A 13,386-nucleotide genomic window follows, 5' to 3' on the forward strand; every position below is an offset into this window, starting at 1 on the left:
TCCTGTTTCCTCAAAGCAAGGAATTGATGAGAAACAGGCTACTTGGGCTACTTGCTGGAGTGGGAGCAGGCTGGGTTTGGTTCTTATGTATTCAGATTTGTCATCTGTATGTGTGTCTGTCTCATGCTGTTGTTTTTCTTTATGTATCTGTGATTGGCACTAAGCTGTTGGAGAATTGAATAGGAATTAAAAAATGTTTCCATGATCTTCAGATTAGGTTGGAAATCTCATTCTCTCAGTCCTGATTCAAGACCTTGGGAAAATAGATACCCTGTTGTGGTGATCATGTTGTCCACAACAGTGGTTCACTGCCAATCCTCAGCTGAAAAACATGGGAACATCGTGTATCTGCAGCATTTTGCCGAATTTCTCTGCATTCAGATGGAACAAACCAGAAGCATGTCACTCAACTTTCTGAATGAAAGTCAGATCTTTTGGTCATTGTAATATGTAACAGTTTTGGAAGGAATATATTTTAATACAGTTCACTTTACAAATTGTAATACTAAAAAGACTTGTTGAACATTGCATTCTGCCTGGCAGGTCATTCAGCTATTTGAGGCAGATCAATGTGCTCTCTATACTTTGCTGCTTTTCATTGTAGAACAATAAGGTGTCTTCCGTGGCAAGGAGAAAGAAGATTTAAGTGCTTCACGGCAGTTCAGTATTGTTTGGACTTTGACAGTTATGATAGTTTACTATAGTTAGAGAGTGTAGCTATCAGACTAATTGTAAAAGGAGAGAGCTAATCAAAGTACATCAGAGATTGAGGAGCAAACCCATTTGCCAAGAAGTTTAAGATTCGAAAGAAAACTTGTGTATTTGTGTGCTCGAAGCTACCCATTCTGAAATAATTGTTCTGTGTCCTTAGCCGAATCTAGAAGCTTTTGATAGCTTTTTTTTGTCATCTGGAATTTCAGGTGGCTGCAGAATTGCTGCACAGCCAGTCAATATCTGCTTTGCAAGAATAGTGAGAATGTGTAGTTTGAGGTGATTATGAAAGGAGGAATACTTGATTTACCTTATGTATAGATTGCAGACTTTAAAAAAAAATGAGCTTGTTGACAGCTTTTTGGTTTATTTTCCCTTTGTTTATTTTTCATTTATTATTTGTTCATGTATGAGATTAGATTCCTCACTGAGGTGTAGCCTTCATACCAGTACATCCTTTGAGTCTTATCTGCGAGCTATTTAACTGTTAGGGAGTGGGTACAGCAGTCCAAACTTCACCCATTGTTCACGTATGCTTCAAGCAGTGACCAATGGAACGTAGTTATGAGCAGGAACCCTGCAAGATCAGCTCAACCAACACAGACTGAATTTTAAATCTTTCAGGTCTATGCAGTTCAAATACTCATAGGATAGACACTGAAACTTTCCTACGCTTACCTTGATGACATCTGTATTATAATCTTGACCCTTTGCTATGATTTTTTCAACATTAAAATTGCATCACAATAAGCCAGAAGAGGTGAATTTTGTGGCTTTGACAGTTAATGTCCAATTTTTCACTTGATTGAATGCACTTTGTGTTTTAACTCCTTTCATATTTTGACTGAGTTGTTCATGTAACTTTTACAGGGAAAAGGTCGTCTTCGCCGCTCCAATCACAACAGCCCCAGTTCTCCAGTAGCAATGCGATTGCTATCAGTCACGGATGTTCCCGAAGAAATAGCAAGTGCTGATGAGTCAATTGATGTGGATTTGACAGAGCAACAGAAAGCGGCCATGCAGCAAGAGGAGAGAGCATTAACCGAACAAATAGAGACTCTACAAAAAGAAAAGTAAGGGGCGCAAAGTATTAAGAGTATATGACAGGTGCTAGGCTAAGCCGAGAGGCTATTGAGCTGTGGGCAGAGTTCAAGTAGCGAGGCGGTACAATATTTTGATTAAATAACAATGTTGATGAAGAAAGTGAATGCAATAAATGTTGTCCATATCGATTTTCAGAAGGTATTGGCCAAAGTCCCACAGAAGAGTGGTTGGCAAAATTGAGGCCCATGGAATAAAGGGACTAGTGCAACCTCAAGACTTAAAGCAGAGATTTGAGTTAATCAGCTGTTTTTTGGACTGAAGAATGACAAACAGTGTTTCTCAAAGTTCAGTGCTGAGACCATGTTTTTTCTTCTGATGTGTATTCCTAAGTCTAACTTTCTTCAACTACATCATCAGTGATGTTCCATCATAGGGGATTATTGTACAATGATCCCTTTGTACAGATTATTGTACAATGTTCAATTCCATTCACAACTCAGGAAATGAAACAGTCTCTGCTTGCATACAGCAGGGCATTCGGGCATGGGCTGATAAGTGGCAGGTAACATTTGCCACACGTTAATTGTCCTCAACAAGAGAGAATCTAACCACCTACCCTCAACATTCAGAGACATTAACATTGATGAGTCCCCAATCCTAAAAATAGTTGGGGGTCACCATTGACCAGAAGGTCACATAAACATTGTGGCTTTGAGAGCAAGTCAGAGGTTGGATAACCTGCAATGTGTGACTTGTCTCCAGATACTGAACCTTTTCCACCACCTTCAATGAACAGGTTAATCTGATGGAATACTCTTCATTTGGATGAATGCAGCTCCAACCACAGTCCAGAAGCTCAGGCCATCAGGATGAACAGCCTGCACAACTGGCATTCCATCCACCGCTCATAACGTCCATTCCCTCCATCTCAGTGCACTGAGATCACAGAATGTACTTTCTACAAAATACTCTGCAGCTGGTTGCCTCATTATAGGAAGGATGTGGAAGTGTTGGAAAGGATGCAGAGAAGATTTACCAGGATGCTGCCTGGTTTAGAGAGTATGCTTTATGAGGAGAGACTAAGGGAGCTAGGGCTTTACTGTTTGGAGAGAAGGAGGATGAGAGGAGATATGATAGAGGTGTACAAAATATTAAGAGGAATAGATAGAGTGGACAGCCAGCACCTCTTTCCCAGGGCACCGATGCTCAATACAAGAGGGCATGGCTTTAAAGTAATGGGTGGGAAGTTCAAGGGAGATATCAGAGGAAGGTTTTTTACCCAGAGAGTGGTTGGGGCATGGAATGCGCTGCCTGGGGTGATGGTGGAGGCAGGTATGTTGGTCAAATTCAAGTGATAACTGGATAAGCATATGGAGGAATTTAAAAGCATATGGAGGGATATGTGGGAGGAAGGGGTTAGATCGTCTTAGGCGAGGTTTAAAGGTCGACACAACATTCTGTGTTCTGAATGCACCTCACAGACCCATGATTTCTACCACGAAGAAGGACATGGCCAGCAGGCAAATGGAAACACTACCACTTGCAGGATCCCCTCAGATGTCCAACTTGGACAAAAATTAACATTTGCCACTGGTCTAAATTCTGGAACTCTCAAACCACCAGAAATGCCAATGGGGATCCTATAGTCCAACTGGCAACTTACTGAGCTACGACAATTCCAGGATACTCTTTGTGTCCTCAGATTTAAACTAGGAAATCGGTCAGGTTCAGTGGTTTTGGCTCTAGTAATTTTTGAAGTTTTATTAATAAATCTTAGTTAATACATGGCATTACATACAAGAGTGTCAGCACACACTGTTCTGTTCCTGAGTGCAGCAACCAGAGATTGCTTTGTGTTATGGAATCTTCAGAAGTTCAGAAGGCTGGCAGAGTGGCACAGCTAGTCCAGCTGTTGCCTCACAGCTGTGCCACCTGGGTTTGATCCTGATCTATTGTGCTGTCTGTGTGGTGATTGCACATTCTCCCTGTGAGTGCATGGATTTACCCCAGGTGCTACACTTTCCTCCCATATTCCAATGATGTGTGTGCAGGACACTTAATTGGTCACTGTAAACTGCACCCAGTGTAGCTGGCTGAATTGTAAGGTACATGGGGAAAATAGGTTGCAGGGAAATTAGTGCAGGAATGGAATTGCTCTGAGCCAGCAGAGACTCGATGGGCCAAGTGGCTGCCTCCTATGCCATTAAAAAATATGGTAGAAGTTCCATTCTTCCTAATTTCCATTTCTTTCAGCTAAACTCCTTTCTGCAGTTTGTACGAGGGTGGCCTCACTTCTAAATCAAGGCAAAAAATCCTTGGTAGCAGGCAGACAATTATCCTAAATTGGGCTTTTGCAACTCAGTCTGGCAGGTGAGAAGTTGTATGCATTATCATATTTAAAGCCCAAAAGAAATATTCTTAGTGTGAACCCTCTGCTTGGTTCTGGTAAATAATCTCTTCTTTGAATAGGTGAATCCTTTGTTGAAACATTTTTGCTGAATGCCCTCCAAGGTTAATAGTTTAGTAGTTAGCATGTTAACATGTTTTTATTTAGCATATGTCATGATGCTAGCTGGTTTGCTTATGCAGTGGGCATTCTGATTGTGTGGAGTACTGATTAGCTGTTGTGCGCTGAGGCTGGTTACAAAAATAGAACACAGCAGAATGATGTAGTTGGGCTGCAAGCCATGATTCTTTTAGTACTGATGGGAATAGTTGTAATCGATCATATTGAATTGACCGTTGTTCTCGTTATCAAGATATTATTCCTCAGTAGCAGGCAGCCAACCATTATAATTTGGGATGCTGTATATCTTCTTTATTAACCCAGCAGTTGAGAAGGCATGTATAATAAAGCAATCAGACTTAAAGCTGGGAAGAACATTTTATTTTCGTACACATCTCATTGTCTGGGTAGATAGCTCACGATTTTACAAATTATACTTTGCTTTAGGGATGAGCTGACGTTTGAAATGCTTGCTCTGGAGCCACGAGCCTCGGATGACGAAACCCTCGAGTCAGAAGCCTCCATTGGAACTGCTGACAGCTTTGAAAACTTAAATATGGACTCCGAGGGAGCATTATCGGAACGTTCGGGTAACTGTTCTGAGGACATTTACTCTCAAAATGATGCAGCTTGTTAGCAGTTCAGATAATTCCAGTGAAAAGGTGACGAAGTTGTTGCCAGATTTAAATCCTCAGAATGTATTTCCTGGCTGGGAACTGATCAGCTGAGAGGGGCAGGTGTAAAAGCCAGCAGGGTGTGTTGCAGTCATGAAGCAGTGTGGATGCAAAGAAGTAATGTAGTTTGGAGGGGACAAGAGGAGGCGTTGTGCCTCTGTGGGTAGCTGATGGTCCAGAAGGATTCGGCTGGTAGGAGATGGGGTTGGTGTGGATGAGCCAGGGTTGGGAGTTGTGTGATGGATGCCATGGATATCTTGCTGGCCAGAAGGATGATGATGTAGATTTGGACTGGGGAGTGAATGCATGCAGCAATCCTCAGTACCCGGGGGCAGAGTGGGGAAGGTGGGTGGTTAGCAGATGCAGAGGCCTGGATTAAAAACAGAAGATGCTGGAAAGCTTCAGCAGGTCAGGCAGCATCTGTAGAAAGGGAAAACTTCAGGTTGGAGACCCTTAGTCTGACAAAGGGTGTTCGACCAGAAATGTTTGCTGTTTCTCTTTCTACAGAAGTTGTCTGACCTGCTAAGTTTTCTGTTTTTATTTTGGATTTCCAGCATCTGCAGTTTTTTAAAAATTTTCATTTACTGCAGAGGCAGGAAAGAGAGGGTGATGGATAGATGATGACAGTCTGATTAAAGAGAGTGTGGATTTGGGGAGCATGGGGATCAGCTGTTTGGGAGGGTGGACTACTTGAGGCAGTGCAGGAAAGGCATTCAGTTGGTTTGACCAGTCTCTTCTTTCTTGCCTTCAAGTCCTTGGAAAACTGGCTTGTGGATGTTAATTTTAAGATCCATCTGAAGTTTGATTTAAGTCTCATTAAAATATTTGTGGATTAAGTTATTATGAGATTAAATGAGGCAGCTTTTATCAGCATCAACATTAGAGTAGAATCAATCCAATGGAGAATTTGCTCATTCCAATATCTGTTTTTATTGTTCACGAACAGAAAGAAGTTCAGTTATAAGTTCCATTGGTCAGCCCCGATCTGAAGCAGCGAGAAGGTCGAGGAGGCCACAGAGGAAGAAAACGGACTCTGTTGCATCAGCTGAATCAGCTATTCATTCTTCACCCACAGTGTCACAATCATTGTCTTGTTTACCTCAAGGAGGAAAGCGATTCCGTTTCCGCTCAAAATCACCATCGCCAGCATTTTACCGCTCACACAATGTCGCTAACAGCACTGAGCAAAGGGAAGATGGGGATGAAGCTAAAGGTCAGGAAGAGAGGCCGCAGTTTACAAGCAGAGGGACCTTCAATCCAGAAAAGGGCAAACAAAAACTAAAGATGATGAAGCGCTCAGCGCAGAAGTCCAAAGACACAACTGACGGGGCCTCGGGCACAGAGAAAAAGTGTACTGCTGAGCCTGACTTTGGTGCTCCCCAGCAGCTGGTAGTATTTGGGAAAAATGAGTTCATGGTGTGAGACCAAGAATTTTGAAGGTTTCTGTCCTAATTGAGTGGAGGTCTTTCATCCATCCCAACACATCTTCTTCTGGTAGCTGCTATCTCAGTGCTTCACACGCAATACGTCCAATCCTCGTAGATGGCATTACTGCCTCAAGGAATGACAAAGGGAAGTGAGTTTCCTCTATTTGAAAAAAAACCTGCCAGAAGGTTTGTACTGTGGCCTTAACTATTTAAATACTGAGAAGACATAATGTCTGCACCTGTTGGTATACCGAGAAGGATCTGGGCTGCAGATGCATTCACAAACAGCTGTTCTTGAGGGTCAGCAAGGGTATCTGCAGTCCAGAGGGTTGTGGTAGGAAGGCCGTACTTGAAGGAGCACTTGTTTAAATAGTGTTTTTCATCCAGAAAAGGGGACTTTCCAGAAGACTGAAGGAAGAAAGTGGATTTAAACTGTCATCCCATAGTCACACTCCATTAATGCTTATGGTCAAAGATTATCGAGGGAGCTTATTTAAGAAATTGCAAATGACAAGATGCTTACAATCAGACTCAATAGCACTTCTCACTAACTTGAGGCACTGCTGTTGGATAAAAAATTTTGAAGTGTTTCAGAAACAGCCAGTAGCCACTGGGAAATGTAAGCCAAAATTTCTGCGTACAAAACTGCATTAACCATACGTCCTATGTCTGACATTTTTACAGGGTTTCAGGAACCACTTTACCAGTCAAGTAATGCTGCTCCTCCCTGAGTGTGTAGAATTTAGGAAGCGTGGAGTTAAAGGGACCAACCTGACTAGTCACTGAGCTTGCAAATCCAACACCTGTCCGCATGACAGCGGATATGAGCAAAAGTGCAGTTATGTTACAGCTCATCGACTGTGATGCATGATAATAGTGTAGGTAAGCCAATATCATACATGGTCCTTGAAACTTAGCCCAGAAGAAAGTCTTTTATTGAATTGTCAGTATTAAAAACAAAGAGGACTTGAAGAGTTTTTAGTCTGATTTCTAAAGCTTATTGTTAACTCAATTGTTTTTGTTTTTAACCTTCCATTTTATTTGAATTTTTTTTTGAAAATTTTGATTTCTGTGATATAAGATTGTAGCTTCCTGTCCAAAGGGAGTATCTATGGAGTAGAATAGGAACAAAACTGAATGTAACAATCACTGGAACGGGCATGCTGGGCTTCTTGTAACTTATAGTATGCTCATAACTGTATATTTCAAGAAATCTGTTTGTAAAGGATATATTATCCTGTGTCATATTCTATAATAAGTACTCATATAAACTGTTCAGTAACCTTCATCCCAACATATGAGAGGTTTCTGTACAGTTTCAACTCTGTATTTTTGACATTAGCAATTGGGGTGACATCTTATGTATAAAGTGCAATTTATCTAATATTTCTTAAATATATCTGTGTATGGTGTACGAACAAGTTCATGAACAAATAGCCCACAGCTTATTAAAGAAAAAGCTGTAAAACTTGCATCCTGACTGTCTTCTTGTGCGTAGAAGAGGAATCTGAAAGATATTACAGTCGAATCTGTGGGGCCAGAAAGACTGAATGCAACATAGCATTAGAAAAACGAAACCTTTATGCCCCACTTATGGGGACAGGTAGATAATGAAAGGCTTTTTGCTCTTTCTATGTGTGTGTCTTCATGTGTGTATGTGTTAATTTCTCCTTATCCCAGAAAAACTTTGAACAACGGTAGAGGGACAAGCCAGCTAACTCAAACCACTCCCATCTAAATCTTTCTGATTCAGTCAGAAACAGTCAGTGGTTACACCCTTGAGTTTGCATGGTTCAAACCTTCTCTGTTCAGATCTCCTCACTGACTCACTGCAGTTAGGGAGTTTATCTTTGCCATTCTGGCAAGCTTTGTGGAATGGGAATGGTTTAACTCATCTAAGTTAATATTTCTCTCTGACAGCAGAAAAAAGTATTTATGAAATTGTTTGGTTTTGACAATTTTGCACATAAACAGGGATACAGAATGGAACTAGATCTCATACAGGACAAGGTGCAGGAGGAGAGCTGATCACAGGCTGGAGCTGATGAATCCCTGTTTGTGTGAGCAAATATATTACCCTTGCCGGGTACCTATAAACTAGTTTTGCTTGTATTCTGCATGGTTTATCAGTTTTTTGTTAATTCTCTGCCTCCCCTGTCCCCCGAAAACCTTGATTCCCAATCTAATACTGCCTTTACCCAATATGTTCAAACATACTTTTTTGCAATGATGACTGCTGAGGAATACAAACCCTTACAGATTTTTTTTTCTATTTTGTGGCCTGGGATGCTGACTTCAATATTTGCACCCCTTTGGTAGGTCAAATCACAGATGTGAAGTACACAAAATGGGCTTGTGGCTTAATGCTTAATTGGAAATTATTTGGACCAGTTCAACATCTCGGAGAAGGAGTGGGTTAAGCAGTGCTGAGTAACTGGAGAAACAGGAGCAGTTGCAACATTCTTTGAGTCCAGTGGTAATAGCATTTTAAACCTGGTAATAGCATTTTAAACCACAGGAGCACGTGACCCTGCCTCTCTGACTCTTGGCCTGCTTCTTGTATCTGATGTTTAAGGACACAGCTGGGGAAAACACTGTTCCCTTTCTGTCAAATAATTTCAACAAAAGTGTCATACAGAGTTTATAACAAAAGTAGATAATATGTCAATGAAATATGGCTGATACGTTGGTATTACAGGGTTGGTTTTTGGAATACGTTTCTGGGTTACTGTTTTACTTGTATGCTAATTTAATAATTTGCCACGATCTAATAAAGTACTTTCCTGTCTTTTTATGGAGTTGTAGCCAATATTTTTCTTTATATACTTATTGAGAGAGATTATGGCACTGTACAGTTTAATGATCATGTTCAAAGCTTCATTAATTTTAAATAATCTCTGCACCTTTTCTCCTGAAGGTATTGACTCCTTGCTGTAGATTAATTAATACTGGCTGATTTCTGGTACCACCAAGAGGCTATTTTTCAAATTTGAACAAAGATATTGAATTTGCAACTTTGGAAGACAGTTGCTGGTGTCAAAATTGAACCACAATTCTATCTGATGACTTAGCATATTGGATTGTTAGAATTTTCTGCATTTTAAAAATAAATCCTGTCATTCTTCCTACTATTTTTGTTGCCAGGTATCCTCTGGTTATTAACTCGTACACCCATGAAAGATGTTCCTCCTTAATTATTCTAGCAAAACACAAACAGGCTTAATGCTGAAGACGTGTACTCCAGAATTAGTGCCTTAATCAAGCTGTTCCAGTACAGTTACTACACTGGTATCTCCTTAACAAGTGGAAAATTGCCCAGGTGTGTCATGTTCACAAACAGAGCAAATCTATTTAAGCTAATTACCACCCAATTAGCCGATTCTCAGTCATCAGCAAACTTGATGGAAGGTGTCACCAGCAGCTCTGTCAAGCAGCTGTTGCTCCCTGCAACCAGCTCACTGATGCTGAGTTTGGGTTTTGCCAGTACCACCTAGCTTTGGACCCAATGACAGCCTGTCCAAAGATGGACCAAAGAGCTGAATTCTAGAGGTGAGTTGAGAGTAAGTACTCTTGACATCAAAGCAGCATTTAGAGCCATGGAGCTATACAGCATTGAAAGAGGCCCTTAGGTCCAACTCGTCTATGCCAGCAAGTTTCCTAACTGAGCTAGTTCCATTTGCCTGCGTTTGGCCCATATCCCTCTCAACCTTTCCTATCAAAGTCCAAATGCCTTTTAAATGTTGTAATTGTACCCACCTCTACCACTCTGCAGTTTATTCCATATACTCACCACCCTCTGGAAAAAGTTGTTCCTTAGATCCCTTTTAACTCTTTCCCCATTCACCTTAAACATCTGCTCTCTAGTTTTGGACTCCCTTACCCTGGCGAAAAGACTTTGGATATTCGCCTTATCCATGCCCCTCATGATTGTATAAACCTCTATAAGGTCATCCCTCAGCCTCCTATGCTCCAGGGAAACCCACGCCCTTCAATTCCGGTAACATCCTCACGAATCTTTTTTGCACCCTCTTCAATTGACTGGTAGAACTGAAGTTAGTGGGTGCTGAAGGGAAAAGGCACCAATGGCTCGAGTCAAACCTTGCACAAAGGAAGATGATTGGAGGTTGCACAAAGTCAATTATCCTAGCTGTAGGATATCACAACAAGATTTGCCCATTACATTGTCCTAGGTCCAATTATCTTCAGCTCCAGCTACCCCCTGAGATCTCCCCCTCCATCCACCCCTGGTCCTCCTATTTTTGTCCCCTTTCTGAAACACCCTTCCTTCCTTATCACCCACCTTGCTAAACCCCCCACCTTCCTTCCTTATCAGATTCCAGCACTGATAGCCATTGTGTTACCACTTATTACCCTCAGGCAACCATCTCCACCCCATCTGAGCTAGTTCCATCTGCCTTTTTTTTGTCTGCTTCCACCTATCACTTCCCTGCTTCTGTCTTCCAACTCCACCCCTCCTTGGTCCACCAATCACCTACTGGTCTCTGTCTCACCCCTCTCATACTGGCTGACTTCCCTCTGCACTCAAAGTCCTGATGCAGGGTTTCGACCCGAAACATTGGCAGTTCCTTTCGACCTGCTGAGTTCCTCAAGCAGATTGTTTGTTGCTCCAGATTCCAGTATCTGCAGTCTCTTGTGTCTCCATCTTCAGCTGCTTCGTCAATGACCTTCTTGGCATCAGAAGGTCGGAAGTGGGGATGTTGCTGATGATTACACAAGGTTCAACTCCATTTGCACCTCAGTGAATGAAGTAGTCCCTGCTTGCAGGCAGCAAGACCCTTGACAATATTCTGGAGTCAGCTGATAAGCAGCAGAAATATTTATATTACAAGAGTGCCAGGCAATGACCATCTCCAACAAAGCAGGCCATCAATTTGAAACATAACTCTTTTTCTCTTTCCTCACCTGCTCTCTGGTCTCCTGATGACTATCAGTATTTTCTGTGTATATTTCAGCTTCCTAGCATCTGCAGATTTTGGCTTTTAAACCATCTACTAGCCACTTACCCTTGACAATCAATGACATTATCACCATCAACATCCTGGGGGTCACCAGTGACCAGAAACTCAATTGGTCCAGTTACATAAATGGAAGGAGTTGGTTATCCTGAGGTGAGTGACTCACTGCCAGACACCCAAAGGTCTTATCATTATCTACAAAGTACAAGCAAGTTTGATGGAATGTTCTGCAGGAACATCAAAATCATTCAATTCCATCAAAATCACTCAGTTCATATCAGGCCACTTCATCCACTACTCTCAATTTATATTCTCTCCACCAGTTTAGCAATTTGGCTGAAGTGTGTGACATCTACAAAATGTACTCACTTAGGCTACATCAGCAGTGTCTTCAACATCTGTGATTTCTTCTAGTGAGAATACAAACATAAGACATTTGGAATCACCTGCAAATTCCTCTCCCAAGTCCCACGCCTTCATGATTTGGAAATGTATCACTACTAGCTCTAAATCCTGGAGCTTTCTACCCATTGCAAGACTACCATCACAGATAGGGCTGGAGTGATTCAAAACGTTGACTTTCGCAAGGTCATTTGGGGAGAGGAAATAAGCAATGGTCTTTAGAAAGGCTTTGGGGAGTCAGGAGGTGAGTCACGTCACTGCTCCAGTTGAGTTTACAGTCAATGGTGATCCCTGGGATTTTGATGGTGGGCAATGGTAATGCTATTGAATGTCAAAGGCAGGCAGTTTGTGCCTCTTGTCAGAGATGGTCATTGTGTGGCATGAACATTTGTTGCCATTTATCAGACCATACGTGAATGTTGCCTAGCTACATGTTGCTACATTTTCTGAGCAGTTGTGAATAGATTTGAATGTTGATCCAGAAACTCCCTACTCAACAGCCCGGTGGGAGGACTTGCCCCATGAAGATCATAGTAGTTCAACAAGGTCACTCACTGCCATGCTCTTTGCTAACTCAGAATGGGAATTAAGTGCCAGCCTTGCCAGTAGCATCCTTGTCCTCTGAATGAAAATAATAAGAATAATAGCTTGAGTTCACAATGTAGTTAACATTTCTAAATTTGCCCAAATTAAAGTTGAAAGAAGTAGCAATCTGTAAGTTTACTGAAAGATGTTTAGTCCTGGATATGGCTCTTACTCAGGTATGTAAGTGATGCATCTGTATTGTTCCCTTTTGCTTCCAGGAGCAATAATTCAGGGACAAATTACCAGTATAGAGAGATTAACACACATCATGTTTCAGATTGATAAAGCATATTAAGGTGCAACTGTTGCAGCTTGTGTACAAAGAAAAAGCAATGGAAAATGCACTGATAACTTCTGTAGTTGTTATCTTGTCTATAGCCAGTTGTATCACTTATGTCATTGCTCTGTTTATTTGGCCTCTTGTGCATGTAAATCAGATTACCCAGCCAATAGATTGAACATAAACAAAGAGTATTTTGGTATGTAATTGAACGTGCATAATAGTTAGTTTTACCTTGCTAACAGCTCTGAGTTCCTCTTCTCTGGTCTTTCAACCCAAAGCTCCAAAACATTTGCATAGAGTTCATGAATGTCTATGAAATCATGAGCTGCCACAGATCTGTTGATCCCTTCCTTTTTTCTGGTTTGCCTCATTCTGTGGCTTGTTTCTCCCCCATGCTTGCTTTCCGAGCTCATTGTCCATGAACCATTTGTTCCCTTCCAGACTTATTATCACTGAATAGTTAACGACCAAATTTAGTTGTGGATAGTGTAGAAGGTTGCTGTAGATTACAACAGGATATTGATAGAATACAGAGCTGGGCTGAGAAGTGGCAGATGGAATTCAACCCGGATAAGTGTGAAGTGATACACTTCGGGAGATCAAATTCGAAGGTAGAATACAAGGTTAATGGCAGGACTCATAGCAGTGTGGAGGAACAGAGGGATCTTGGGGTCCACGTCCATAGATCCTTCAAGGTTGCCACGCAGGTCGATAGGGTTGTTAAGAAGGCGTATGGAGTGTTGGCCTTCATTAGTCGGGGTATTGAGTTCAAGAGTTG

General features: G+C 41.6%; 1 protein-coding gene across 11 annotated transcripts in view; it reads left to right on the forward strand.

Annotated features, from left to right (window-relative positions):
- The window catches only part of myo9aa (myosin IXAa), a 250,140-nt gene extending 241,290 nt beyond the window's left edge, over nt 1-8,850 (forward strand). For all 11 annotated transcript variants that reach the window (XM_052042434.1, XM_052042436.1, XM_052042433.1 and 8 more), the window contains 3 exons: nt 1,582-1,784; nt 4,709-4,851; nt 5,882-8,850. In XM_052042434.1, coding sequence (XP_051898394.1) covers nt 1,582-1,784; nt 4,709-4,851; nt 5,882-6,357 — 822 coding nt within the window. In that variant the 3' untranslated portion in view covers nt 6,358-8,850. The remainder of the gene's footprint in view (nt 1-1,581; nt 1,785-4,708; nt 4,852-5,881) is intronic.
- Nucleotides 8,851-13,386: the final 4,536 nt, after the last annotated feature.

Source organism: Pristis pectinata, chromosome 32 (genome assembly GCF_009764475.1).
Source record: "Pristis pectinata isolate sPriPec2 chromosome 32, sPriPec2.1.pri, whole genome shotgun sequence".
Taxonomy (NCBI): domain Eukaryota; kingdom Metazoa; phylum Chordata; class Chondrichthyes; order Rhinopristiformes; family Pristidae; genus Pristis; species Pristis pectinata.